Genomic DNA, 27746 nt, shown 5'->3' on the forward strand with positions numbered 1-27746 from the left:
GCAGCAGGGTGGGTGCAGCCCCGTCCAGGGGCTCTCACCTTTTCCCTTTTCCCATGGAGTTTTGCAGCTGGGGCTTGTTGCTCCTGGTAGCTCCAGAGCTGAGGTCCTCCCGTCATCCCTCTCCTGCACAACGTTCCAAACAAGGGGGTTTAATACCCCTAAAAATTCCCTGCCTCATGGGGACCGTGCCTCAATGCCACCCGCACAGATGTGAGAGGTGAGAGGGTGAGGGCAAGAAAGCAGAAAGGAGGAGAGGTGGAGGAGAGATGGAGCGTGCCAACCATCGCACCCCAGACCTTATTAACCTTATCAACCCCCCGCATCCTTCCTCGCAGCTGGGGAGGACCCAGGGACCCAGCAGGGATGTCGGAGACCTCATCCATCAAGGAGGCTCCCCCGGCTGAGTGCCCCGTCTGCTACGAGAAGTTCCAGCCGCTGGAGCACACGCACCGCAGGCTCAGCTGCGGGCACACCTTCTGCCATGACTGCCTGGTGAAGTGCCTGCTCTCCGCCAAGCTGGACGGCCAGGTGCAGAGCAGCATCATCTGCCCCGTCTGCCGCTACGTGACTTTCCTCAGCGAGAAGAAGGCTCTTTGGCCCAGCAACCTGCTGGCGCTGGAAATGCCCCTGTCACCTTCCTCCTTGTCCCAGCTGGCCAAACTGGAGCCCAGCAACACCTTGGTGGTGCCCAGCCACTTTGTGATGCCGGTGCAGAGCTTCGACCGGTGCCGTGGCACGGGGAGCAGCCCCGGGGACTCACAGGGAGAGCTGGCACGGGAAGCCCACATCTTCGTCATCAGCAGCCACGGGATGCCGCTGGTGGACACGGACTGCTCCTCCCTGGGGAGGAGAAGCCTGGCCGAAACACGCAGCACCGTGTCCTCCAGCTCGGCCCTGGGCGTGAAGTGCTGTCAGTCGCCCATCGCCCTGGCCGTGCTCCTCATCCTGACCGTGGCCATGCTGGCGGCCGTGCTCCCTTGGCTGCTGCTGGTGAAGAGGGACTCGTAGCGGGGATGGGACCGGCTTGGCTGCTGCAGGGCTGCCACTGACGCCGGGGCTGGCACCTCCTGGAAAATAGCCCTGGTGGGAGCTCAGAAGCATCTCCAGGGGAAGCTCTTCCATCTGGCCAGGGACTTCTGGGTGTTTCTGAAGATCTCTGGGTGCTCACATGCTGGATTTTTTGCCTTTTGGCTAAAACGTGGCTTCTCAAGCCCTGTTGGTGGATTTTTCTGGCATTTTAGTGGCACAATGGGGCAGGAAGGGACCCATCTTGCTGCCCACGCAGTCCCAGCCGTGCCCTGCTCTTAGGTCCCCAGAGTGGGGGCCATGCTCCTGCTGCCACTGTGTCCCTTCTGCTCTGGGCGTGCAGGGACAGGCAGCAGGGCAGGGGGCGAAGCCAGGTCTAGGCTGTGCCAGGAGCAGGTTTGGGAATCCCACCCTGCTCGCCATGGTGTGGGCATCGGGGATGTGCAGCTGAGGTTTGGGAATTTCTGTGCCCTGTCTAAAGGAAGGGCGAGCGGGGGCTGCTGTTCACCCCCTGCCAGAGCTGCCAGGGGTGACGGGGACTTTCTCCTGCCACTCTCCCCCCGTGGCTGGGCACCCCAGTACTGCCTTTGCACCCTCACCACCACCTTTGTCCTCCTGACCCAGTGCCCAGCCCCATGGGCGCTGCTGGTCTCACTCATTCTGGAATGTGCCCCAAGGACCTTGGTGCTTTGGGACTGCCTGACCCCTTTGGAGCAGGAGCAGGGTGTCCCTCACTGTCACCTGCAGGAGGTGGCGGCAGGCAGGAGGGTGGCACATGGTGGTCCCCGTGCTCCCTAAGTGAGATTCCCACTGCCTGGATGGGCATCAGGTGGCCAGAGTGCCACCGAGACAGCTTTGGGATCATCCAGGACATTTCATGGGGACAAATAAAACCGACCTGGGGCTGGAAATGCTGCTTGATGGGAAAGGATCAAGGCAGCCCATGGCCCACTGCTGGGCAGAGCCAGGACATCATTCATCCACCCCCGTGCCTCAGTTTCTCCACCTGCGCGCTGACCCCTGCACGAAGCACTGGGCGATGACCTGAGGAAAAAGTGCTTGAGACACTGCACTGGAATGGAAATCCTATTTCATAACAAATAATGACCTGACAATAACGCGCCCATGCCTCATCGTTTAATAATTACCCTTGTTATGACGCCATGTGTCGGGGGAATTACTGGAGGGTGCCAGGGAGCCACCCCCTTTATAGGGGCTGCCCGGAGGTGGGTAGGCATGGAGGAGCCCAATTCTGGCTGCTGCTGCTGGAGTCTCGGGGATGCTTGCCAAGGGGGTGGCAAAGAGACCCAGCAGCAGCTCTGGGGTGTGGAGGGACATCCTGGGATGCGTTGGGGTGACAGCAGGGCAGAGGGGACCAGGAGGTGCCACCAGCAGGGACAGGCAGCGCCGTGGGCCTTGGCTGGGAGTCGGGGGGCATCCCCCATTTCGGGCAGGAGGTTGCCACAGGGTGGCACTGCTTGGCCAGGGATGGGTGCCGGGGCCGGCGTGGTGGCAGGAGCAGCCCTGGGTGGCGGCACCCTGCGCCTCCAGCCCCTGCCTTGGTGGGCGAGGGTCACGGAGCCCCCCGGGAAGCCCTGCGGCCAGCACACCCCAGCGAACCAGGGCCCAGGGGGCTGCGTGCGTCTGGGAGGGTGATCCCAGCCCCGTCCTGTGCAGATGGAGAAGGTGCCAGCATCCTGTTTGCTCGTTGTTCGTGCTGATGGCTGGGGCCAGACCTTCCTGAGCCCTGTCCGGCTACAGGTCCCTGGGGGAGGTCTGGCTCTCCTCACACCACAGCCCCCAGCAGGGGCATGGCAGGGCTCTGAGGCCGTTTCCAGCTCGGCACTGAGCCGCTTGGGGCTTCAGCTCCTTGTGGTGAGCTGACCATTTCAGGGACAGGCGCAGCTCGGGGCCGTGCATCGGGTTCCCTGCAAATGTTCCGGCCCCCCAGCACATCACCTGCCGTGGGGACACTTGTGTAGTCCTGCCTTGCCCCTGCCATGTCCCTCAGCAGACACCAGCACTGCTCTGTGGGCGGTCAGTCACCCACTCATGTCCAAATTCTCCGGGCAGCGTCTCCTTGCAGAGTTACTGCAGGCTCCTGGCACACCGCTGGTGCTTGCGATTCAGAGTGGGAGCTGCTGGAGATCCCTGGGGTTGCCCTGGGGGCCCTGGCTCCATCCCAACCCCTTCCCCTTTCCCCCCTTTTTGTTGCTGGAGAGGGCTGGGATGTCCCGTCCCTTGTTCCCTGGTGACACGGGGGCCCTGTCCCCTGCCACAGCCCAGAGGCCGTGGTTTTCACGAGCAACCCCAAGCTGCCCAAGGCAGGAGCCCATTAGGGCAATTATTTTCTAAGTGCATCCAGGAGGGAGCTAATGACTCTCCTGCAGATAAGGAAGGCCAGCATGCATGCACACAAAATTAAAGGTCAGCTAACAAAAGGGGCAGAGACATGTCCTCCAGGCAGCTCTGGTGGGCAGGGGCTTTGTAGGACCCTGCCATGAGGACGAAGGGCTCATGTGATGGGGCAGGATGCCAGGAGCTCTGATGCTGGTCTGGGACTGCTCTGCAAACATGTGACAAGAAATAAAGCCCAGCTTGGGCTGGACTGGGGTAGATTCTGGGCATTTGGGGCACTGGGAGAGTGTCTGTGCAAGTGTGTCTGTGTGTCCTCACGTCCAGCAGGCAGCTGGCTGTGCTCAAGATGCAGTTGGATGTGCTTCACTATCAGTGCACAGGTTTCCATGCCTGTTTTCATGCCTTGTATTTTATTTCAAGCAGGTGCCGATGTATGTGCATGCCTCAGTAAAGGTTTCCAGAGACACTTGAACTGAAGTGAGTGTCTGGGCACCTTCCCCCCACCAGTCCTGGGGCTGTGGCACCAGCTGTCCCCACAGAAGGACATCTGGCTGTGCGTGATGTGGAGCCTGCTTGTGCTTTTAAAGGAAGTCAAAGTCCCCTCTTCACTGTCCTGCTTTGCGTGGGTCAGCTTGGGGTGTCCCTTCCCTCCGGACCCTGTGGTGCCCACAGCTTCACGTGCTGCAGCAGCACACCTGCCCAGCCTGGTGGGGATGGAGCTCTCCTACACCCTGGTCCTGGGCAGGGAGATGGGGGTGGAGGTGCCAGCGGACCCCAGGAGCTGGTGTGTCAGAGGCTTTTCCCCTTCTCTGTGGTAGGAGAGGTCCCCAGGCCATGTCCCTTCCCAGGAGCCCTGCAGCTTGGCTGTGGGCTGGATGAGCGCAGAGACAGGGCCCCGACTCGATGAGCAGCACTGGAAGGGCATCGCTCTTGGGGTGACCACCTGGCACTGGTGGCATTCCCGGTGCCAGACCTCAGCCTGCTCGCAGTGGGCACCAACTCCTGCCGTGGGTGCATGGCTCTATCCATGCTGGGTACCCCAAAAGCTGCCTTTCCCACTCACCCATGGCAATGAGGTGCACCAGGCTATGTGACCCCGACCCAGCAGCCCCGCTTCAGGCAGGATGCTTCGACGTGCACCGCCGGGTATCGCTACTGTCTGGGCAGGCAGCCTGGCCTGGGGACCTGCCCTGGGCGCCAGCTGGCTAGGAAAGGGGTGGGGATGTGTGTGCCAGCTCAGTGATTTGATCAGCATGGCCATCTGGAGCAGGCTCGGATCTCCTGCTGCAGGTTTCAGAAGCCTGTTGAGAAAGGACTCAGGCACAGCTGCTGTCTGCCCAGGCAGGTGCTCCTGAGGATGCCTCTGACATGGAGAAGGAGGGTGAACAGGTCCTTTCCAACAACACGTCCTCTGCCCTCCTGAAAGAAAACTCTCCTGCACATCCATAACTCCTGTAGGACCACCAGCACGGTCACCACGAGCACAAGGGCTTAATGCTCTCTTTTTAGGAGAGGGAACAAAAACCACGCCAGGGCTGATGGGTTTCTCCCAGGCAGGGAGGAGTGATCCACGGGCAGAGCCCTGCTCTGAAGTAGAACGGCTGGGTGAGGAGTGCGTGGTGATGGGTGGGTGTTAGGTGGGTGGTGGGGCTCCAGGTCAGTGCGAGAAGGGCACTGGCTGGAGGTGGGCACAGGCTGGAGGTGTGCCTGTGGGGAAAACAGGTCGTGGGGGGAGACTGGCAGAGTAGTGCTTGTCCACATTTCTCCATGCTGTGTGGACAGCAGAGAAAGTGGGCATGAGGATGACACACAGGACTCTGTAAGGTGACCTGAGCCTTCCCACGGCATTGTGGCCCTCACAGATCCCCTTTTGGTTAGCTGGCACCCTGAACTGTGCATACACCAGGGCTGTGCTTGCAGCCCTGCCAGCTGGTGCGGGATGTCCACATGGAAAGGGTGGGTGGGAGTCCCAGGAAACCCTGGCCAGTGTTGCAAAGAGGCAGGGCCTGAGAAGCCATCAGTCTGGCAGGCAGTCCTGATGCATTTAAGACATTCTCCTGCACAATGTCCAGCCATTAGCTTTGCCATTCCTGGCCCACCTTCCACCAGTGACCCCATGGAGTCATCTGACCCTGCAGGTGGATGTGGTGTGCAGCAGCCAGTGCAGCATGATGCTAGCTGCTCTGCGTTACCCGGGGTGCTGCTGGTCCCAGTGTTCCCCAAGTTGTCTCCTTCCCTTCCTCTGCCTAAAATTGCTGGCTTGGCAACCCGCCATCAGTTTCCAGCGTGGACAGGATGCGAGGAAGATCCCTGGCAGCTCCGGTGTGTGATTTCCCAGGCTGGAGGGCACGCGCTGCCCTTCCCACGCCAGTAGCTCAAGGTCTTTTCCTGGTGGCAGCAGGGCTGTGTACTCTGGGTAATGGCTGCATAATGCATCATTAGCAAGAGAAGGTGGTGCTTTCATGGCTCGGAGATGGGAGAGGTGGGAATTGTGCAGGGCCCAGGAGTGCTTACTGGCCAGACACGTCAGCAGGCTCCATTAGGAGCCAGCCTCTGAGAGCCCTGGCTGCATCAGCTGAAATCTTGGCATGAATAATTGAGAAGAAGGCTCCTCTGAGCTTCCTCTCCTTCCCTGCACCCAGCCCATGAAGGCTGGAGTGGGGCTGGCCTGGGTTGTCCAACTGGTGTGGGACATGGACATGGTGACACTGGCCCAGACGGGTGTCCCCATGCCACGGTCTCTCCAGCCAAGATCTTCTCAGCTCCATCTCCAAAAACACAGCAGTCACCTTTTCACTTCTTCCACCTGTGCATATGGGGCATGGCCCCGGGCTGGGCTCCTCTTCTGGAGCCTTGCAGAAGAGTGGGGTTCTCCAAACCTAAAATGAGCCTGGCAGTGCACGAGGTTGCTCAGCTGGTGTCCCCCTGACACATAAATGCTCATGGCTACAGTAGCTCACCGGGACCAGGTGCCCATGCCCTGCTGAAGGTCTGATTGCTTTCCTGTGACAGCCATTCACAGCCCTGTTTTGTCAAAAACTTAGCAACCGGACACAAAAAGCACCAAAAGCCCGAAACACCTTCAGATCCCGGCACAAGCAGGGATGGGTGATGCTGCAGCAGGGGTGCTCGGGGTGCTGTAGGGCTGGTGCTAGGCTCCCTGCTCCCTCTGCACAGACAGATCCTGGAGCAAGCATGCAGAAGCCCTTACCCTGTTCTGGGCAGCTGGGTTCATCAGACATCACACGCTGATAAACACGTGTGTGTGACGGGAAGGTCTAATGTTAATCTAGTTGGCTCTAAGATGTGGAGCCTCCAGGAAAACTTCTCCTTAGCTACTCAGATCCACCAGGAGTTGGAGCTGCTGGGCACTGATACAGGGCAGGATTGCAGGCAGCTGCTGGGAAATCAGGGATGTCCAGAGACCCTGGGGAGAACATCCTTGGGCTGTTCCCAGCCAGGCCCCAGAGCTGCAGCGAGCCCCAGGGAAGCAGAGGGATGCCAGCTTTGCACAGGGGCTGCTCTCACCAGGAGATGCTCTTTAGCTTTATCCCAGCCCCTGGGTGAGATCCTCTGGCTGCTGGTCACAGCCACTTCTCACCCATCTCACTAATGACTGCAGAACTTTCAAACGAGCACCAATTAGCTTCTGGCCAGCACTCCTGTGCTGATCCATTTGGAAGCCAGCCAGGGCTCAGGCAGGCATTAATGGAGCTCAGCTCGTTAGTGGAGGCTGGGAAGAGGAACAGGGCTGGGCTGTGGGCTGGGAGGGGTGGCAAGACTCAGGGGATGCTGTGCTGCTCCCTGGGCAGGATGGCACATCCATCCCATCCCAGGGACTCTGGAGGATGTAAGGGTGTATCTGCTTCTGCTGGCAGCTGCCTTTTCCCTTCCTGATGACAAACAAGCAGGATCATGCTTCCCATCCTGTAAGTATGACCACAACCAGGCCTGAAGGGCAGCTGAGGGCTGTGTTGTCCCAGCATGTGGCTCCAGGTTGAGGTTCTGCCTCAACCTGGAGCCACAGGTTGAGAGGGGATGAGAGATCTGGGCTCAGCCCAGCCATGCGCTTTCTCTGGCTCCTGTTGAGCATGTGAATGTTGCTGGACATTAGGAAAAGCACACACTTTTCTTCTGCCCTGAACCTGAGGGGAGGTCTGGAGGGCTCAGCTGAAGCCGAGAGTCTCATCTAGAGGCTCTTTAACAGCTCAGCCCTTGTCAGCTGCTTGAAGGGACATTGCCTGTCCAGGAAGATGGGACAGGCAGCAGCAGTGTTTGTGGCTGCACGTGCTGCATGCCCTGAGCGTGACCGAAACCAGCAGCTGCCTGCAGCAGCCCTGGGTGGGGACAGAAGCGAGCCCGCGAGTCGCAAGGCGGTGCCCAGCCCCGGGAGCTCAGCGAGATGGCATGAGGGCGATGATGGCACGAGAGCAATGTCAGCACCAGGCTGGCACGTGGAGGGAGGAGGCACTGCTCTGCCTGCTGCTTCCCACCCTGCAAACCTCCCGCTGGGCAGCTGCAGCAGGCAGGGGGCTGGGGGGGCTTAAATCCCAGTTTGGATCCCGCAGCTGTGCGGGGAGGGGCAGGGCTCACTGCAGGGTGCTGTGTGGTGAGGGAGACCCAGCTCCTGCAGCACACCCAAACCCCGCTGCAACCCCCCTGCACCCGTCTGCACCTATCTGAGGGTCCTGGTCCTCGCCTTGGGTCTCCTTCCCACAGTCCATTCTGCTGTCCTGCCTCTGAGCAGAGCTGGCTATGCCCACGGGTGAAGCACAGATTTAGCCAAATTGCTGCCTAGGGGCTGGGTCCTTGCTTGATCAGCCACGGGTGGGTGTCAGCTTCAGGCTGGTGGGATGCCCAGGAAGGTCGGCTCCTGCCCTGGGCAGAAGGCACTTGCTCAGAGCTGGTGTCCCAGTGGTACTGCCTGGGGTCACTGTCTGTGATCTGACAGCAGCTGATTCTGAAACGTCTCGGCCCCTGGAGTCACGGGGATTTGTAAGAATCATGGGAGCCCTCTTAACGTGAGCTTATATTTGAAGGAAAAAGGATGTGCCCCGCCCCTCCATGACTGCAAATGCAGAAAAACCAGCAGTGACACAGTGACTATTTTTATAATGTACTTCCTTTTTTTTTTTTTTTAATAAAAAATCTTACTTGCACAGGAGGGGGTCTCCCTATATTGCCTGAGAAGGATTAATGCTGCTGCTATTTGCTACTGATGTTCTGTCTCTATCTGGCATATTCTACACATTTTCCAGCTCTCACTCTCCCCTGTGTAGCAGCCACCCGTGGGCAGAGTTACCACAGCCAGAAGTTCCCCCTTTACCCCACCACAAAAAAACAAAAGGCTTTGAAAAGGAAGGCAGCAACTTTAATGAAAATGGTCCAGGCAGGTAACACCAAAACCCTTCCTCCAGAGCAGAGCAGAGCGCTGCAGAACACCCTGCACAGGCTCTGGTCCATTTCATGTCCCCAGGACACAGCCTCACACCCTGCTCGAAGTGGTTGATGCCACCCCTTGGTATGGGGATGCTCTGGGCCACATTCTGGGGTGATAGGAGGTGGTGCCAGTTCTACCTGGGGCAGGATCAGGCCCCCAGTACGCCTGAGTTTCCTATGTCAGTTCCTTGGATGCTTTGAGGCTGTGGTGTGCAGCACGTCCATGGGCTTGAGCAGGAGCTTTCCTGCCCAGGGAGGGCAGACGGGGTGGTTCAGTGGCTGCAGGGCCACCAGTTGCTGAGATGCCAGCCCTGACATCAGGCTCATGAGCCCCAGGAACTGGGGGCAGAGAACTGCTGGGTTCTCCCAGACCACGAGTTCCCATGATGACAGCTTGCCCATGAGCCCTACTGCAACTGCTGTTGGCCCAAGGAGATAAGTAATAAGGCTGACATGGACAGCAAGGGCCTGATAGTACCCGTAAAGCATTATTTGGTCCAAGCTGCTTTCTAGGCAGTGGTGAAGGTGAGCATCCTCCCCTCAACCCTCCTGTGGAGGCTTGAGTGTCCTGTTCCCTGTGTGCACCCCCTGGCAGCTCTCTGACTGGGCAAGAAATAGCTGATGGAGCTGGGCTGAGTGCAAGCAGCATGTGTGCAAACAGCACCTCCATCACCCATGGGAGCCTGTGGAGGTCTTTCTGAAGTGGTGGGGAACATCTCTCCTGCAGCACGTCGGTACAGCTCTGCTCTGAGCCTCTGACAGACGAGTCCCAACGAGTGCCCTGTCCAGCGGTGTCCAGAGGGAAGGGCTGATGGGAGCACCAAACTTCACCTCGGAGGGGAAGTCACAATGGAATAAAGCTTGGTAATGACTGAAACCAGATGTCTGTAACGGAAAGTGCTGAACAACTCATTGGTGGGTGTTACGAGTGTTTCCATCCTGCACAAAGTCTCTGTGGACTGTATCAGGAACATAGGAGGAAGGAGACGCAGACCTTTTGGTTCCCTCCCACCTGAGAGCTGTGCTTTGAGTCAGCAGGGAGCTTGTTTCGGTGTTGAGCCACCACCAGTTTGACAGATGAAGCACTAAATCCTTTCCTACCTCTGTAGCTCCAGTAGACCTTTAAACAGAGACCTTCTGAGCATTTCAGTAAGTGCCGTTTAGAAAGTGCCTGAGAGCTTGCTGAGATTAGCTGAAATGTATCTTAGACCTCTACCCAGCCATCAGCTGGATTTTGTTTAGGAAATCCTCTGTCCTGCTGAATTTTGTCGTCTCCCTCTCCCAGTGGGTGCACACACGTACAGACGAGGTCCCAAAGCTGCACATCGGATCTGAACCTCAGGCCAGCCCCCCAGCAGCGAGCCCTGCTGAGCCTGCTCTTCACATCCACACGGAGAGCTTGGCAGCCCTGGTCCTGCCTGCCGGCCGGATCCTGCCAATCCTCACCTGGCCCCTGCCAGGACAGCTTGCAGTCATTCTGCTGCCACCAGGTTGCTCCTGTTGGGCTCTGGCCATGGGTCGCAGTGAGCATGGTGTGCGCAGGGGGGATGTGAAGGCACCGTGCAGGGTGGCTGCGCTTCTCATGCCCAGGGTGGTAGCGACGCACCCGGCAGACCCACATAGTGCATCTCTGTGCATTTTCAGTGGCAGGTTTGCAATAGAAGACCATGTGTAAGGGTGGTGGGACGGAGTCCTAGTTTGGTGCTACTCCTCTCCATCTGCTCATTCCTATTCCTCATATTCTGGTCATCTTCTGTTCCTTATAACAGATAACAAAAAGAGATGTTAATAATTTAAAAAAGCCTGCTGATACCTGAGAAATTCAGGATCTATCCAATTAGGACATGTAAAATTAAAACTCTGGATCTCAAGGGACCATTGACTACCAGCCCTGTCAGCTCTGGAAGTACCAGCAGACTTCTGCCTGAGTGACAACCAGGATGTCCCTGGGCTCACAAGGGCAGCCAAGCCAGTTTGACCTGGGCACTGTGATACTCAGGACCAAACTAGATAAGGGTACAAATAGGGCTGCTAATATTTGGTCACAAAAGGAGTTTTTCTTCTGGAGGATCCAGACAAACCACCACAACCATGACATCAGAGGGGTTGATGTGCCCCCCCCACTGCCACCAAGGTGCAGAGGAGGGAAGAGCAAGGCTGTGATACAGGGGCCAAGCCTACTGGGAGCATGTACAAGCCACGGATGAGGACTCCTGGCATGCACTTGTGTAACATTTTGGGGTTAAACCAGCAGGCAGGAAGAGCCAGAGGCTGCTTGTTTTGGTGAGGAGCAGTCCACATCAGGGGGGTAACCATGGGAGCACAGGAGGAGGGCTGCTGGTCCCCAGTGCCCTGCACACACGGGCACCGAGCCCCAGGCTGTGACCCCCCCCAGCAAACAGCGAGAACAAAACCACAAAAACCCCAGGCTGGGAGATAAGCTCATGGCTCAATAGGGCCCTGGACTCAGGCCAGCTCTCCTGGTGCTGCACAGAACGGAGCCTCCAAGGGACAGGGATGTGCAGATGCTTCCATCGTGCCTGTCCTCCCCTTGGTGAGGCTGGCCCAGCTGCAGACCTGCAGGGGCTGAGTATGCCAGCCAGAGTGCCCTGGGGACAGGGGAAGAGGGGTGTCCCTGTGTCCCTGGGGTGGAAAGGGACATCAGAGACTGGTGCTAGGGCATGCAGGCTCTTGGGTGCCCGCCATGGGAGAGGATAGGACAAGGAAGGTACCAAAGGTGGGAGAAAGCCCTCGGTGCCCTGCTGTGGGCACGCCATGAGAGGCAGGATTTTCTGCTGGTAGCTGTGCCTGGCTGATTGCTGCTGCCCAGAGGTGGGAGCCCTGAAGGCACCAAGCCCTGGCTGTGCCCGTGCCCCTCCAGAGGCTGCCCAGAGGAGGAGAAGGGCACTGGAGGCACCTCGCACACCCACAGGTGTGGGGACACGCTTGTGATTTGTGCCCCAGACAAGGAATGGTGCCCACCCTGCCCAGAGCCAAGCACACTGGCGAGCATCAGAGAGCAGACAAATTGCAGAGGGGAAAATGGACGAGCAGGTCACACCCCATGGGGACCACCGCCTCCCAGGGGTCTTCACGAGCCTGGCAGTCGTGGTAGTGGGGACAGGTGGTGATGGGGACCTTGTACCCATTTCCACGGGGTGTTGTCCCCAGGCAACGTGACGAGACCTGCACCCAACAAGGGACAGACATTGAATGGTGACAAAGCCTCGGCCAGGCTTTGTGGCTGGATCGAACAGGCTTAGCATTCGCAATTAAAAATCCCAGAGCAAATAAAGGAGGGTGTTGTTAACCGCTGCCCTTCCTCATGTATAGCTGCAGTATCCAACTAATGCTTGTTACAGGCTCTTATCTGGAGGCGCATCAAGGAAATACTTGAAGGAGGTAGTCCAGTGGCACCTGGGTGGAAGGTAAAACTGAGGTGCTGGCCGGGGCATCCCATCAAGTGCAAGGGCTGTGATACACCGTGACCCGGGCTTCAGCTTCCCCACCATGGGGAGTGCAGGAAACATTGGGGCTGCCTCTTGCAGTCACTGTCCTCAGGATGAGAAATGCTGAAAATCAGTAAATAAAAACTTTTATCACTAACTGTGAGTGGCTTTATCTGCACAAAATCATGTGAGCAAATATCTCCTGGGAGGCTGATGGTTGGGGATCTCATCATTTGGCAGTCTTCCTCCTGCACTGTGTTTGGTCTGTGTGTGCCTGGCTGAGATGTCAGGGCCAAAGGGAAGTGAGTCTGGTCCCAGCACACCTGCAGTGGGGGCATCACCCTCGTCTCTGCCTCCTCTTTGTCTCACACATTGCTATAAAACCTTTAGGTCCTCGGGGCGAGGTTGGCTCTGGGGTGTCCTGCCGTCATCATCATGTGGCATACAGCTCCAAGCACTGCAGGACTGCTAGTAATTAATTCAATCTAATTGGCTCCAGCAGCCACACCGGCTTGTTGGTGAGGAGGAACATCCCCTTGGGACACCAGGAAGGAGGCAGGACACCATCTGCAGCGGTGCTCACTCGACACATGGACGTTTCCACCTCTGTTGGGTTCTGCAGTGAAGTTATTGCTCGCAGGTGAGGCCAGAACTGAACCCTTTGCAGCAGCTCCCGGCCAACCTGGAGGTTTCTACATTACCTCCATGGGGCTGATCTTCAGCATGGGCCCAGCGCCACACCGCCTGATCTTTGTGCCCACTGGAGAACAAAGTCTGGGGCAGCCTGATGTTACAAGAGTGTAATCTCAAAGCCAGTGCTCAAACATGGCACTTTGTACCCAGTTTCCGTGTGTTCAGCATTCGTCACCAGGCTGTGTGTTGTACCAGTGCTGTGGTGACACGACCTTCCCTTGGCTTTTCCCCATTGCCTTACTGGGAACGCACCCCCCTCTGGAGGAGCCTCAGGCAGCCCTGGAGCTCACAGTGGTGTCACACGGGTGTGCGGAGCTGAGCTTGGCCCCGGGACCATCGGACATGCTCCTGCCCCTGTTTGCTTGCTCATGCCCAACTTGCACAGAGGTCTCAGTGTGGGTCTGCGTCATTCTCAGTTACTTTCTCTATTTGCTCAGGCTGCAATTATCTTTGTGAGGCTGCTGGCACTGCCCATCCCTTGGCCACTAAGAGCTGTCACGAGACAGCTGTGGCTCTCCAGGACCCACAGCTCACAGCATGGTCTGTGACCGAAGAATGTAGCAAATAAACCCCAGGTACAAACCCCACTCCCGGTTTCCACCCAAGCCACCTTCCCCAGACTCATTTGCACAGGCTCCTCTCATCAGACCCATGCTCCTGCCCATCATTAATCCACCCCAGAGCATTTTACATGTAATGTTGCTCCTGAAGCGTGGCTATCACTGACAGGTCCGGCTGCCCTGCCAAGACCTTGGTGCTCCCCACAAGACCTTGGCACTCCCCACAGCTAGTGAAGTGTCCCTGTGCGTGCCGAGCTGCAGGTACCTGTCCCCCGGGGGTCCGTCTGGGTGGGCAGTGCTGCAGGAAACAGCAGACCCTTCCTTTTGGCCTTTTGGGATGCTCTTCACCAGGTGAATGATGCATTGGAGCTTGTTGGCAGGTCAGGATGCTCTCCCAAGTGCGAGTTTCCATTTTGGCTTTGCCGGCACCATGAATCAGTGAAATCCCAGCTCCCTAAAGGGTACCTCGATGTTGAATGTGTACCAGAAGACCCAGAAGACGAGGCTGAAGGCGAGCAGCAGTGACCCCATGTAGATTAAGAAGTCCCAGTAGCTTAGAGGAGCAAAAATCCCCAGCAGGAGGAGGATCAGGCCGACCACGTCGCACAGCAGGGCCAGCAGCAGGATGGCAGCGCAGTGCCCAGCCAGCCCGCGGAGGGCCATGGTGCAGCCCCCGGCGCCAGCAGCATCCCGCAGTCCCTCCCTGCAGCCCGGCGCTGCCAGGAGGAAGTACAAATGTCACAACACACCTTGCAGAACAATCGGGAGGGAGCGCACGACACGGCTTTAACTGTTTCGTGGCCCTGCTGTCACTGCCTTCACTTCTCCCAGAGAAGATCTCAGCACTTCCCTCGCTTTTTGGGGAAACTGAAGCAGCGGGGCTTTGTCCGGAGCGTCAGAAATACATCTCCCTTGCAACATCTCCAGAAAGCAGGTCTTGCTGGAAAGCTAGAAATCAAACAGCCTGTGTCATCGCCCATCCCCAGAACGAGAACTGTCAAAGCAGTGACGTGTCGCTGCATCAGGCAGGACTTCCCAGAGCTCCCAGCTTGTCTCGTTGCAGCTGGTGTTGCTTGGTGCAATCCCGGACTGATGCTCCCTGCTCCCCCTTTGCCGTGTAACACTGGGCGCATCTTTCTCCCCTGTCCATGCCTGCTTGGCAAGCAGGGAGGGGCTGGGAGTGGCGGAGGCTCCTGGGAGCCCTCGGCTCTGGAAAGAAAAGCCCAGGGCATGACCACTGCAGGTGGTAGCCACCCACCCATCTCTCGGCCACCCTGAGGCTGTGAAACCTCGAGACAGGACCCTTGGGTGCAAGGCTGGCGTCAGGGACAGGCTGGTGGCCAGAGGGACGGGGACACCACCTGCCTGGCCCCAGGTACTCTGCAAACCACAGCGTGAGCTGCTCTGCCTGCTCCAGGAGGCATTTCATTTATTTATTTATTTATTTATTTTCCTTCTCATCTCAGAACAACGATGGCTTTTAATAAAAAATAAAATAATAAATAAATAACTGCTCTCTTCTTTGTGCATTGTCCCCCTCCAGGGCCTGGGGCAGGATCTGCTCCTTGCCAGCCCTGGATCAGTCACCCAGGGGCTGGCAGGAGGTGCTGGGGCACAGCTGCTTTCAGGACCTGAGCACCCTGTTTTCAGGAGCCAGATACATTTCCTGTGGTCTTTCAGTGGGCTACTGTGATAATGGAGATGGACAGAGGATGGAAGAGAGGTTTTGCAGCCTGGTTTAGCTGCATTTTGATGAACCTGCTGGAAGTTTAGCACTGGCCCTAGTCACAGTTTTTCTATGAGAGCCCTGTCTCTCTGTTCACCCTCTGGAGGGACCTGCTCATTGTCTTCCCTTCTCTCCCACAGATGTATCCATGTATCCAGTTCCCATTTCTTTTTTTTTTCTTTCCTTTCCCCCCACCCACACAAGGCTTTACCATTTGTTTGCTGAATTTCAGAGAGCTCTTCCATTAAACAGACAGTTTTTATCGTGGGACAACCCCTGAAGATGCCTTGAGACTTTTCAGTCCCTTCTAGCCTGCCTTTCTCCAGCCTCTGATCCCAACAGACATCAGCCACAGGGGACAGGGCATGACCCCAGGAGTCCCCTCAGACCAGCGACATCCTCCAGAGCAAGCAGCTCAGTGAAGACAGATCTGATGCAAGGAGCTCGAGTCAGCCCTGGCCTGTCTAGCCCTGTGCTACAAAAGGCTGGTGCCACCTTGATCTCATCAGGTCAGACCAAGAAGCCTTCTCCTCTTTCTTGTCTTGGGTATGAAAAAAAGTCCAAGAAAACTCATGGAGCTCATTGAAAGCCTGAAACAGGAACAGCTGACCCCACTCCAAGGGTGGAATGCCTCTGGCACCTCCGATCCCTCTGGAGGAGATGCTGTGTGGTGGGGTGGCCTGTCCCATGCCTCCAGACTCCCCAGAGGCTTGCCCTGAGGCCTGGGCAGCTTTTATCACTCAGTCAAGGCTTCCTTCAGGCCCTAAAGCGACAGGTGGTGGGCCGGTTTCAGCCCTCAGAGGAGGAGAAGGAGGAGGTGGGCTCAGAGCTGGCTGGGGCTCACGCACCCAAATGTCTCAGTGTGGGGAGGTGCAGGGGGTGATGGAGGCTACTGATGGGAGATTTCAGCAGTGCCAGCTCTCCCCTCTCTGTTTTCCTCCTGGCTTTGATAAGCCAAACATTGCACAACACGCTGGGGGATACCAAAGGTCCAGCTTGGATTTGCTCTGCAGGAGGAAGGTTTTTCATCTGGGTGCATTTCAGTGGTGCTGAGCTATGCCAAGCAGTGTGTGACAGCAGCGATTTGCCCATGATAGCACTTAAGGAAATGCGACACACTAAATAAAGTCACTCCCCTGGGCTGGGAAGGAGCCCAAAGGTTTCCAGAAGTTCATTCACCTCCAATTAACAGCTCAGAAAACTGCACCAGCTGCATTTTGTTCCCAAGGCATTAAATAAAAAAATAAAAAACAGACAGCGCTGCCTACCTCTTCTGCCTTTTTCTAGCCCAGTTCTGTTGTAGCTGGAAAGATGATGTTGGAGGAAAACGCTCGCTCCCGGAGCTGGCCCAAAACAGGTTTGCAGAAGTATGCAGCAGGAGCAAACCAGTTCTCCAAAGGGAGCAGCGAGCGCGGCTTCCCCCGGTTACACACAGCGGGAATTTGAGCGGGTGAATGGAAGTGCTCTGACAAAATCTTTGCCTAACAGGTGTCAGTCAATATTTGTTTAACTACAACATGGGGACAGAAATCCTTAAAAATGGGCACGGAGGGGCTGCTTTCCTCAAGGCTGGCCCCTGTGACAGATTCAGCAGGCGAGAGCTGGCTCAGACCTGGACGCTGAGACCCAGTTGAAGGGACAGCTCACCCACGGCTCCTCCGGGACCTGATGCAAGCAGAGATGGAACTAACGTCGCTGCCTTATCCCAAACCCAAGCACTGTGCAAACCTTGGTGTCGGCCATGGGCATAGCAGCCAAAGGTGGGACCCTCGGGGGCTGTCCAGACATGGGCACAGACCAGACCCAGCATTCTACACCCTCAGACCCTGCAGATCCACCCAGGGCTGGGGGAGAACCCACAGAAGAACCAGAAAGGGTCTGGAGCCCTTTCCCAGCAAGCACGGGGGTAACCAAGCTCCCACCTCCCACCTGTGCTGTGAGCACCAGGTGAAGCCAGGGAAGGCTGGTGGCACCGGCACAGGGAGGGGCTGCAGCTCTTCCCAGCGTGGAGTTAAACTGGGAGCCTTCAGGGCCGGTCTCTGCTCCAGTGCCTCAGCCCCTCAAGCCAGGGTACCTCCGAGTCTTCACACACCCGAGCAAGGCAGGAAACCTGCGGACACAGAACTCAGCCCCATCTGACCATCCTGGGAGCACGGCCAAACTGATTGCAGATTGCATCCCTCTTGTCCATCCCATCCTTTAAATCCCCAGCTCAGTGCTGCCATCATGCAAGACCTAAGCCTGCACGTTCCCATCTCCCTCCCCGTTTTATGCCTTTGCCAGGAACAGCCTTGGGGGCCTGACCATCACCGTTTCTGCCTGCATCCAGCAAGGACTTTCCGAGCTGGTTTCAGCTCTGCAAACAGTTTGCCCTTCCCACACCTGTGCTCAGCTTTACACTTGAGGACAAAGGAAATGAAAGCACTTTCTAATAAAATAATTATTTCCACCCAGAGAAGACAGGCAGCAGGGTGGGCAGAAGCCAAACCCAGCTGAGACCTCCAAGGGCTTTGCCCAGAATCAGTGCCGTGGGTTAATCCTGTGCAGGATTAAGAAGGGTAGAGGAAGGAAAACCTTGGGCATGAGCCAGGCTATCTTCATGGCAGGGAGGCAGAGCCATGTCCCAGCCGATGCTGAAGAGCTGCACCACAGCCCCCACAGCACCCTTGCTGCAGTCCCATAGCCCTGACCCAGGGTCTCCCCAAGCAGCACATCCCAGTTTCTTCAGGAAACATTTTGATATTGATCCTCCCACCCCCAGCAGCTTCCATCCCTTGACACAGGTGGGTCCCTAGAGGATGACACCACATCTGCCAGCTGTAGAAACACCCAAAGGATTTGGCTTTAACCCATACAGGTCCTGCAGAGATCGGCATCACCAGGGCATCGCCACCCAGCTCCTGGGATGAGGTATGGGTGGAAGAGCCGAATTTCTTGGTCTCTGCTGCCTTGCTCTTCCAGGACCTCCCCAGGCAAGGTGTCTTGGTGTGACACGGACCGGCATGGCTCTGACCGGCATGGCTCCGACTGGCAGAGGCACGTTATGGAGTGGCACAGCACGGCACAGCATTGACCGACAAGAACCAGCACGGCATCACACGGCACAGCACAGGCACGGACTTGACTTGGCACGGACCAGCCCCAGCCCCAGCCCCAGCCCCAGCCCCAGCCCCAGCCCCAGCCCCAGTCCCCAGCCCTCAGCCCCAGCACATGGGGCTGGGGGGGCACTTCCAGGCCTGGCTTTTCACTGCCTGTGGCCCCTGGCCTGGCGGCGGGGTGGCTGCCCTGTGGCGCTGGCTGCAACCTGCTACCCCGGCTGAGTTAAAGAAAGTTAAAAAAAAAAAAAACAAAAAAAAAAAAAACAGCACTGCTTATGTTGCTGCAACACCAGAGACTCCGGGTAACTCACAGCCCAATGTGGCTGCAGGGCCTGAAAACCCTCGGTCACGGCTGCATCAGGCCGATGACCGGATTTATTGCCTCTGTCTGCGTCAGCCTCCGCCTGCGTCAGCCTCCCCTGGCCTCAGCCTCCCCTGGCCTCAGCCTCCTCTCGCCTCCCTCTGCAGGCCGAAGGGGCGCAGCCAGGCTGGGCTGGCTCACATCCACCTCTCGCAGCACGTGTGTCCAAGCTGGTGTGGCAGCTGTCATGCTCCAAGTGCCGAGATCTGGGATTTTTTTGCCAGCGGGAGTTTTCTGGGAGGTTGCAGCTCACCCAGCAGGATGCTGCCTGCACCCCGGGCTGTGAGGAAGCAGCAGGAACACCTCAGGATGCCCATGGAGGCCAGTAGCACATTGAGGCATCAGCCGGCCTGGCTAGAAAGGGGCTGGGAGCTTGGAGGTGCAGGAGAACCACTTCCTCCTTGACCTGCTTGGCAGACACGATGAATTTTGCTGTGGATTTCTTTTTTTTTTTTTTTTTTTTTTTTTTTTTTATAGAACAGGGGAAGCAGATTGCAGCAAATCTAGCTGTAGTAAGAGATGGGCATAATTGCATTTGTAGCTAACCTGATATTTCCCTTAAAACATGGTGGGGCTTTTTGGTCTGATCCAAAGCATCCCAGCAGGATTCAAACAGGCTTCAGCGGGGGTGGAGAGGAATAGTGGGGAGCAGTGAGACCCACTTTGGGGGTGCATGGGAACGACCCAAAGGAACAAACTGCCCTGTTGTCAGGTCCAGGGTCCTTCCAGCCCAGTGCTGTCTCCAGCAGTGTCAGGAGATGCTATTTGGGGATGGCCATGATGCTATAGGGACATCCCTTTGTATTTACTGTCTTGTGGGATCTGCTGTCCATAACCCTGCTTTGAGCCCGCAGACACCTCCTGGTTCCGCAGCCTCCCATGCATGGCAGCGGGACATGGAAGTTCTCTGGTCCCACAGCACAGAGGCAGGATTTCACTTTGTGGAAGCCCTGTGGGGTTTGGCTGGGCCACAGAAGGGTGACACAGCATTACGTGTCAGCTCCTAACAAAACCCTCGAGAGCAGCCTCCAGCCTTGCCTGCACCTCCTTCTCCTTAAGTCGCTCCCACCCAGCCTCTCTCAGCTGAAGACGACCATGCATTTCCAGGGCTGGGAGCAGTTTGCATTGTGTGCACAAATCCACCCAGCCTCCCAGGAGCAATCAGGCACTTATACTTCATGCAGCAAAGAGGAGAGCTGGACTACCGTCTGCCTCTAGAGCTTCGAGTTGTTAATTTGGCTCTCCCTTCAATTAATATTTTGTCCCTTTACCCCAGTGACCCCCTACAGATCTGGGTAGCAATTGCTAGGACGCATGGGATGAATGCCCCCTCCTTAGGAGCTTTGCTGATCCCTGGGCTGTTGCTTTCATCCTCACCTGGGCAGGCTCCGTCCTCTTGCTGTCTCCTTCCCGTGCCACCCACACTCCCCTCTCACACCTCACGAGAGGTGTCTGCCAAGCAAACCCACAGACCTGAAACCCTCACCCAGGGCACGTGGCCAGCACTGAGCAAACCTGCAGCTCCAGTTCCCTCATCTTCCCCCCCGCTGTCCCTACCTGGTGGCCCCTCAAGGCCACAGCATCCCCCATCACACACCTGATACTGCAGCTTTCCCTCCAGCATTAGCTATGAAACACCACACATGAGACCACAGAAGCAAGGTGAAAGTCCCTTGGGATATTTTGCTTTAATTAAATTGAATATTCACGTTATAAATGGTCAGCTTGGAATCCCATTACATTTGTGATCTCAGTGACTTCTTATTAACACTTCACTGACCTCCTTGGTTGTGAGACATGGAGGACAGGACCCCCTGCTCCATCTGCCTGCACAGTTTGGTGCTTCGAGTCCTCCTTTCACATCCCTTCGGGCAGCAAGCCTGGCCAAACAGCCTCTGGCTGCCCAGCAGAGCTATTTGCAGCTGAGGCCATCCCAGGTGCCTCCTCCAGCCTGGGCAGCGCCCGGCACCAGACCTGCAGGCTGGAGCCAGACGGGGAATGGGATGTCCCTTGGGTTGCTCTGTGATTTCTTCCTTGCAAGCCCTGCCATTTGTCTCTTTTTCCAACTGCTGCTAATCCTCAAGCAGCAGCTTGAGGTGAGCTGCTTCTGCCCACTGCAGCTGAATCAATAGAGACTTCAGCCTTGTGCCAAGCCAGGGCTGAAAAAAATAGCAGTGCACCACGCAGTGGGATGAATGGCTGAAGAATGAACAGAGGTTTGCTGGGTCCGGTGCCAGACCACGCACCTCCAACACCCCATTCACAACCTGGCACCAGCTGGCTGGGGATGGACGCATCTACACCGCCCAGGAAATGCAGTCTTGGGTGAAAGGACGTGTGTTCCTCGAGTACTCATCACCCAGCTGTGCCAGCAGCCAGCTGCCTCTGTGCTGTCCCCTTGCAGGCCTTGGGGCTCTCCAGGCACTGGCCCACCTGGATCACATCCTGGAGGGAGCCCAACATCCTAGCTCAATCAGGTCACTTGAATGCTTTGGGCCCTGGGTGCCCCCAGGCTATATCTGCAGGCAGAAATGCTGAAGTGGCACTGTTTTAAGGGAGTTCAGCCAGAGGTGGCCAGGAGGTTAAATAATTCCACATGGTGAGTCAGATCTGAGCCCTGAGCACAGTTCCCACAGCTCCAGCTTCATGGTCCCTGACTGCAGTAAGCATATCTCCCTTTTATCTGACCGTCTGGGCTCCTGACGGCCTGCAGCAGCAGGATCTGTTATCCTCCCCCCTTTTGCTGCATGGCTTGATGTTATCCAGAGCTCCCAGCATCTCCGGCTATCGCCTCTGCCTCGCTTCAACTCTGCTGGACGCAACATCTGAGATGATGGAAAGCTGTTCAGGCTGCGTTGATACCTACTATCCTAATTCAATACAAAATATTGTAGAGTTTGCTGTACCTCTTTTCCACACTGTCCTTCTCAAACTTCATTGCCAGGAATCTCCCACTGCTTTAACAGGCCTGATCCACAGAGGGTGGGAACGCTCTGTGGAGGTAGATGGTGGCACCACCTGAACTTTGATCCCCAGATTAGAGGACTTGGAGGGATTGTGACAGCCCGTGGCTTCAGGATGTCGCACATCCTGAAAGTCCAAACTGATCTGAAGAAGTGATCAAAACAGGAGGAGTAGAGCATGTTGGTTCTATTAGTGCTAAACAGTGGTCTGGAGCAAACTCTGCCTTGGCTCTAAGCTGCTGGAAGGTGGAGACAAACCTGGAGAAGGGTCTCTGGCTGCATGCCCTATTCGTGGGACTCTTCTCTAGCATTCCCTGGGAACTGTTGGTGGAAGTGTGGCACAGAGTTACAGAAACCTACAGGCTTACAAAAGCTTCTCATTAGCAGTTACTGGAGATTATCAGGCCCTGGCTATCTGTCAAATACATTGCAAATTCTCTCGGAGCACCCCTGCTGGCTTTTCTGCCTCCCATGGCATTGGAAGAGCAACCTGGCTGCCTCAGCTTTACGGTGGAAATGCAGACTGCAAAGAGCACCTCGGTGGGGTCTCCTCTGCTGTGTTCCTCTTCTGCTTCTGGTCAACATCAAGCCATGTCCTGCCCACCCTTGGGGGTGCTGAGTCCTCACCCCACCATGGGAGTCAGGGCACCCGAGCCTTAGCTTGCTGAGCTGGGGACCTGGCCAGAGGTGCAGACCTGATAGGGGCTGCTGTGGGATCCAGGATGGATCAGCTCTTTGGTAAAAAAAGCAGATTCCTGCCCAGAGTTAGGAGCTGGTTGATGTTGTGGACCCATTTATGTCAACCCAGGTTTTGCTGTCCAGACAGAGACCAGTTCTTCAGACTGAGAATTAGCATTTCAAATTTCTCTTCTAAGGCCTGCTGAAAATATGAAATTAAAGCAAAAACCATGCAGATCCTTGCTTTCCTTGGTGAATTGCCTCAGAGCACACATTTATTAAGACAGAAATACAAAGTGGTGGAGAAAGGAACTCTTTTGCTTGCTTGTAGTCCAGTTCTGGGCTCATGGAAGAGCCAAAGCTCAGTTTTTGGGTGGCTCTGGCAGAGAGCATCAGCACAACCGGAGAGAAGCTGCAAAACAACTTAGTCCCTTCAGGCCTGGGGGAACAGCCTTGCTTAAACACCTTCTGCAAAGGGGAGCTAAAACATTCTGCTAGTGGTGCCGCTCCTCACCTTGACCCTGTAGAGGAATAAATACGTGTGAACACCACACCCCGAGCCAGAAGTGAGCTCTAGTTAACAGCCGTGTCTTGGCCAGCTGTCATAATAGATCCACATGTGGGAACTGTAGGCCATGAACATCACATCTGCTCTGCTCTGGTGACGTGCGTTGTCCATTTCGGTGGCCTCCTCTGATACAAAGTGTTGTGGCACCGCCTTGTCCCGCTGCCCCTCTCCGTGGCTCTGGGTGAGCGGCCTTGGGCCCGCTGCTGTGTAGGTGCAGCGTGCCGACTGCAGGCAGCAGTGCTCACACTGGGCTTCACCCCCGTGGCGGGGCTGGCCGGCTCCAGGATGCAGAGTGCTCTGACCTGCCATGCTGGGCTAGGCCGCCGCATCCCACTCTCTTCTTTCTGGGATTCCTTGGGTAAAAGGCAAAGTTTGCTTACACACCGGGCACCTGTACAGTGTGTTCCGCCTGTAGGGAAGAGACTGTCTGGGGTAAATTCCTATAGGAGGGTACAAAAGCATGTTTCTTTTTATGCCTAATCAGCGGAGGAGGGTGGAGGGGAGGGAGCCTTCCTGGGAAGGCCATGGGCTGTCCTCAGCGGTTGAAGAAGAAGGACTTGAGGCTCTGCAGAAACTGTGACTTCTGTCTCTGCTTCTGCTTCTTCCGGATGATGGGGATCCAGACTAAGCCACAAACAAGGAGCATCAGTCCCATGGACAGAAAAGCCGGGCCACACATTTTGTAAACATTTTTGTTCTTGATTTGGATGCAAGACAGGCTGGTGATGACCATCCCGAAGAGGAAGACGGCTGCTCCGACAGACACAACAATGACAGGCTTGTGGTATATTTCCCACTTGCTCCGGGACGCGCTGGTCCAGACAGACTCGCTGCGGGAGCTGATGCAGAGGGTGCTGGCCGTGTTGCTGGTCAGCAGCTCCTTGGACGGAGGGGACTTCTCACTCCCGTCAGGGCTCTTGGGGGGGTTTTCCATGGTGACAGGGTCTGAGGAGGAGACCTGAGATGGAAAGAAGAAAGAGCAGTGCAGGACTACTGCTGGAGGGTGGACTGAGTGCTTTCCACCAAGTCATTAATCAGTAGCATGGCCTCTGGCCAAGTCAAATGAAAGTGGAGAACAATTTGGGAGTTGATACAGGGGGAGGAGAGCACCACGCCTATCTGAGCAGTGAAATGAGGAATAAGCAACTGAGTCCTGCAGGTAGGCAGGACTGAGGGTACCTGCAGGAGTCCTGTTGCCCACCCATGGGCCCCAGGACAGATATGTCTGTTCCCCAGCTTCCAGCTCCCACAGAGACGCAGTGGTGGGATGATGGTATCCCTGGAGCTGTTTTCCCTCCCAGATCCCCACTTACACCTCAGCACCTTGTGGCATGGTCATCTGGAGGAGAGGAGGCTGTGGGGAGACCTTATTGCACCTTTTCAACTTATAAAGTGGACTTATAGAAAAGACAGAGAAAGGCTTTTTACCAGGGCCTGTGGTGGCAGGACAAGGGGAAATAATTCTAAACTTGAAAGAGGGCAGATTTGGACAGGGAATAAAGAAGAAATTTTTCACCATGAAAAATGTGCTGTGGCACAGGTTGCCCAGAGAAGCTGTGGATGCCAGATCCCTGGAGGTGTTCAAATTCAGATTGGATGGGGCTTTGGGCAACCTGGTCTGTTTGGAGGTGTCCCTGCACATGGCAGGGGGTTGGAATTAGATGATTTTTAAAATCCCTTCCAACCAAAACCACTGTGTGAATCCATGCTCTCTTCCCCTTGCATGTGGAGAAACTGAGGCAGGGATGCACCACATCAGGACCACGCAGTGGAGACCTCAAGGCACCTTCCTGGGGGCTGAGCACCTGCTTTAGACCCCTGGAGTTGGCTGTTCCTCACTGCCACATACAGCTTGGACCTGTCAGCCCTGTGCCCTTGGCACAGGAGCATTTCCTTGCTAAGTACCCAGAAAGGGAGGCAGGGAAGCTCCCATCACACTGTACATATTTTCCCAGCTCTGTGAGGGCTCACAACTTGCACTGAAATGCTGCGCTTTGCGGTGGTGGGGTCAGAGATGTGGCTGCCTCAGGGGCAATGCTCTGCATTGTTTTTTCACCTACTCGAGGAGGAAATGCATTTTCCCAGAAACAGCATGCCTTTAGCACACAGAAACCATTATGGTAAATTGGAAACAGTGTGCATTATGTTAACCACCATTTCCTCGGGGCTCTGCAGAGGAAAACAGGGCATGAAGCTTGCTGGGGAGTGCTCACCAGCCTGCAGGGCCCTGCACACTGCTGAGCGGCCCTGCAGGGATGAACCTACCAAGCTCAGCTCTTCCTGGGTACCATGCGAGCTTTGAGCCTGGCACTGATCCAGACCTGCTCAGGCCCTTGTTTGGCACAGCAGGCTGGGTGTTTTCCTGCCTGTCAGACGGCTCACAAGAGGATGTACAACATGGGTGATGCTGGCCTGGGTTTGTGTCCCGCTTTGGCTGCAGCGAGGTGTAGAGGAGATGAGCACAGAGCCTGGTGCCTCCAGCTCATTTCTCACTGCTGCTGATCAATGCCAGGGCTTGCACCGCGTCACGGCAGCTGCATGGATCTGCAAAGCTTCTCCAGAGGCACAGTCATAAGGAAACCCATCCCTACCTGGGCCATGCTGGGCCCAGTGCCCACCTAGGGATACCGGTGGCTGGGTGCCAGCCAGCACCTCCCTTGTCTTTCACCCAAGTCGCCTGCCCAGATTTCTGGTTTATTCTGATGCAATTTGTCAGTTTATCTGCCTGCCAAAGCACTGGAGCACTGTTGCAGAAATGTAGCCCTGGTGGTACCGATGCATTTTGTGCTATTTCAGGTTTGTTTAACTTGGGACAACAAACAAACAAACAAAAAAGACAATCACAGTGGGCACGGTTTGCGCCCCTCCCATCTGCAGCTTTCCCCCTTCTCTGTTGAATCAGGAGACGCAGGGGCACAGCAGAAGACACCCCCCCCCCCCGATACATCAGCTACAGCGCTCCATCAGGGGGGATCAAGCACTTGATGAGTCTGGCCACAGTAGCAAGCCCTGGTTTCCCCATTTCTCCTCCTTTTGAGCTGCTGATTCTCTCTGCAAGCCAGTGCAAAGCCTTATCATAGATGTCATTTTGATAGGTACTACCATGTTAGATACAACATGCTCCTGTCAGCGTCTGTGATGCAGCTCACTTCATACTCTTATAAACTGAGGGTCTAAGCTGCCACAGGGTCCCAAGACAAAAATACTGAGAGCAATGGGGCACATCTTCCTGCAGTGTCCTGGGGACAAAGCAAGGCAGGTTCTGCACGGACCAAAACATGCCCAGAAGTCAGCCCAGCCCTCCGAAAACATCCCCAGCTGCAGTTCTGCAGAGATGTGCCAAGATTCTATGTAACTGTTCAGCTGGAGTGCGCAGCCTGTGCACCAGCCTCCTTGCTCTTCTAATCCAAAGCTGAGCTTTGGCAAGGCTCTTCTTGAAATTTTGTCCTAGGCAGCCATGGCATTTCTTGTCTTTCTCCTTCTAGCATCTGTTGTGGAGAGGTTTTATGATCAAGGCACAGTACAATTTTAATTTGGCTTTGTAGCTGGAAATTTGCTCTCTCCCCTGGAGCGGTGCCCACGTCTCTTATCTCAGCAGCCTAATGCAGCCCGCCCTGCCCAGCTTCCAGGCACCCTGCTCCCCGCTTGCCTCTCTGCTGCTGCCCTGCCTCTGCCTCTACACTGAGCTCTGCAGAGAGCCTTCCTCTCCGCTTTGTGGAGTGTTAATGTGGACTCCTGCAGAAACCATCTTCTTCCTTCCTGTCTTGCATTTGCACTAGAGTGGATTTTTCTCTTTTATTTTCTGGTGTAACCATTCCTCTCACCACAATTCCCAGATGCTGATTGTTTTTCTAGCACTTCCCAGCAGAGAGTGATTTTTTGATCACACTCTTCTCCACATTTGGTCTTTTTCCTCTAATTTAGGTACTCTGCTTCGTATTTCTGTTTGTGTTTTTGCATGAGGCTCTACATATTTCTCCCCTGTTAGCTAGGGAAGGATTTCACTCCCTGCAAGTAGCTGAGAATTTGTTACCAGCTCTGCATGTGTCTGCAGCTCTTGGGAGAGCTAATGTGATTTCAGCTCCTGCTCTGCCCATGCTCCATCCTTAATTCATCACAGATGTGCTCATACTTGAAGATGCAATGCTTGTACTGAGCAGCCAGGCAGCATAATGCTATCAGGTTTCCCCCACATTTTTAATAATTATTGTTGTAAGGAGAGCATCAGCAGATGACCAGTTGCTGGCTTGAAAATGCCTCCAGAGCACGTATCAGATATCATGTCTGGGCTGCTGCTGCTGCCTCTGAAGCCTAGGGAAACTGTTGGTGGTGGAGCAAAAGAACAAGCCTCGTGTGTTGTTGTTTCTCCTCCTTTTGCTTTTCCAGTGCTTTGTATGCAGATGCTCGGTTTGAGCAGGGGGCTCAGATGGAGCACACCTGCTGGTGGTGCTAAGGACCCGAGTGCCAAAGCAGCGCAAGAGGTGCTTGGGCACATCCTGGACTTTGTGGGCATCTCATGGTGGTGCTGGGGAGGGAGCCTGTGACTGAGCAGGGCACCCCAACCCTCTGTCCCCCATTTCTCTGCCCACCCATCTGTGGAGGGGCCTCCACACCCACCAGCACCCAGCAGCAACAGCTCTCATCTGGGTGGCCAAACCGAGGGGCCACACGGGGACCTGTCTGGGGTCCACCAATACACTCAGGAGGAACATGCTGGGCTCACGGGCAATCTGTCCTTCTCAAACAAGTGTCACCAGTCTCACACAGCCAGAGGCAGGAGGTGGCCTCATGAAATGCTGAGATGGATCCCCAAGAGCCTTGATGAAC

General features: G+C 55.9%; 2 protein-coding genes across 2 annotated transcripts; one reads left to right on the plus strand and one right to left on the minus strand.

Moving 5' to 3' along the window:
* Nucleotides 1-363: 363 nt before the first annotated feature.
* On the plus strand, nucleotides 364-1008 carry RNF222 (ring finger protein 222; the record flags this gene model as incomplete). The annotated part of the gene is made up of 1 exon (XM_084298721.1): nucleotides 364-1008. One exon carries the CDS (start codon nucleotides 364-366, stop codon nucleotides 1006-1008), a length of 645 nt encoding a protein of 214 aa, XP_084154847.1.
* Nucleotides 1009-23454: 22446 nt separating this feature from the next.
* PIRT (phosphoinositide interacting regulator of transient receptor potential channels) lies at nucleotides 23455-23871 on the minus strand (the record flags this gene model as incomplete). The annotated part of the gene is made up of 1 exon (XM_084298734.1): nucleotides 23455-23871. Exon 1 carries the CDS (start codon nucleotides 23851-23853, stop codon nucleotides 23455-23457), a length of 399 nt encoding a protein of 132 aa, XP_084154860.1. The 5' UTR covers nucleotides 23854-23871.
* Nucleotides 23872-27746: the final 3875 nt, after the last annotated feature.

This window comes from Netta rufina, assembly GCF_964035555.1.
Source record: "Netta rufina genome assembly, chromosome: 19".
In the NCBI taxonomy this organism is placed as follows: domain Eukaryota; kingdom Metazoa; phylum Chordata; class Aves; order Anseriformes; family Anatidae; genus Netta; species Netta rufina.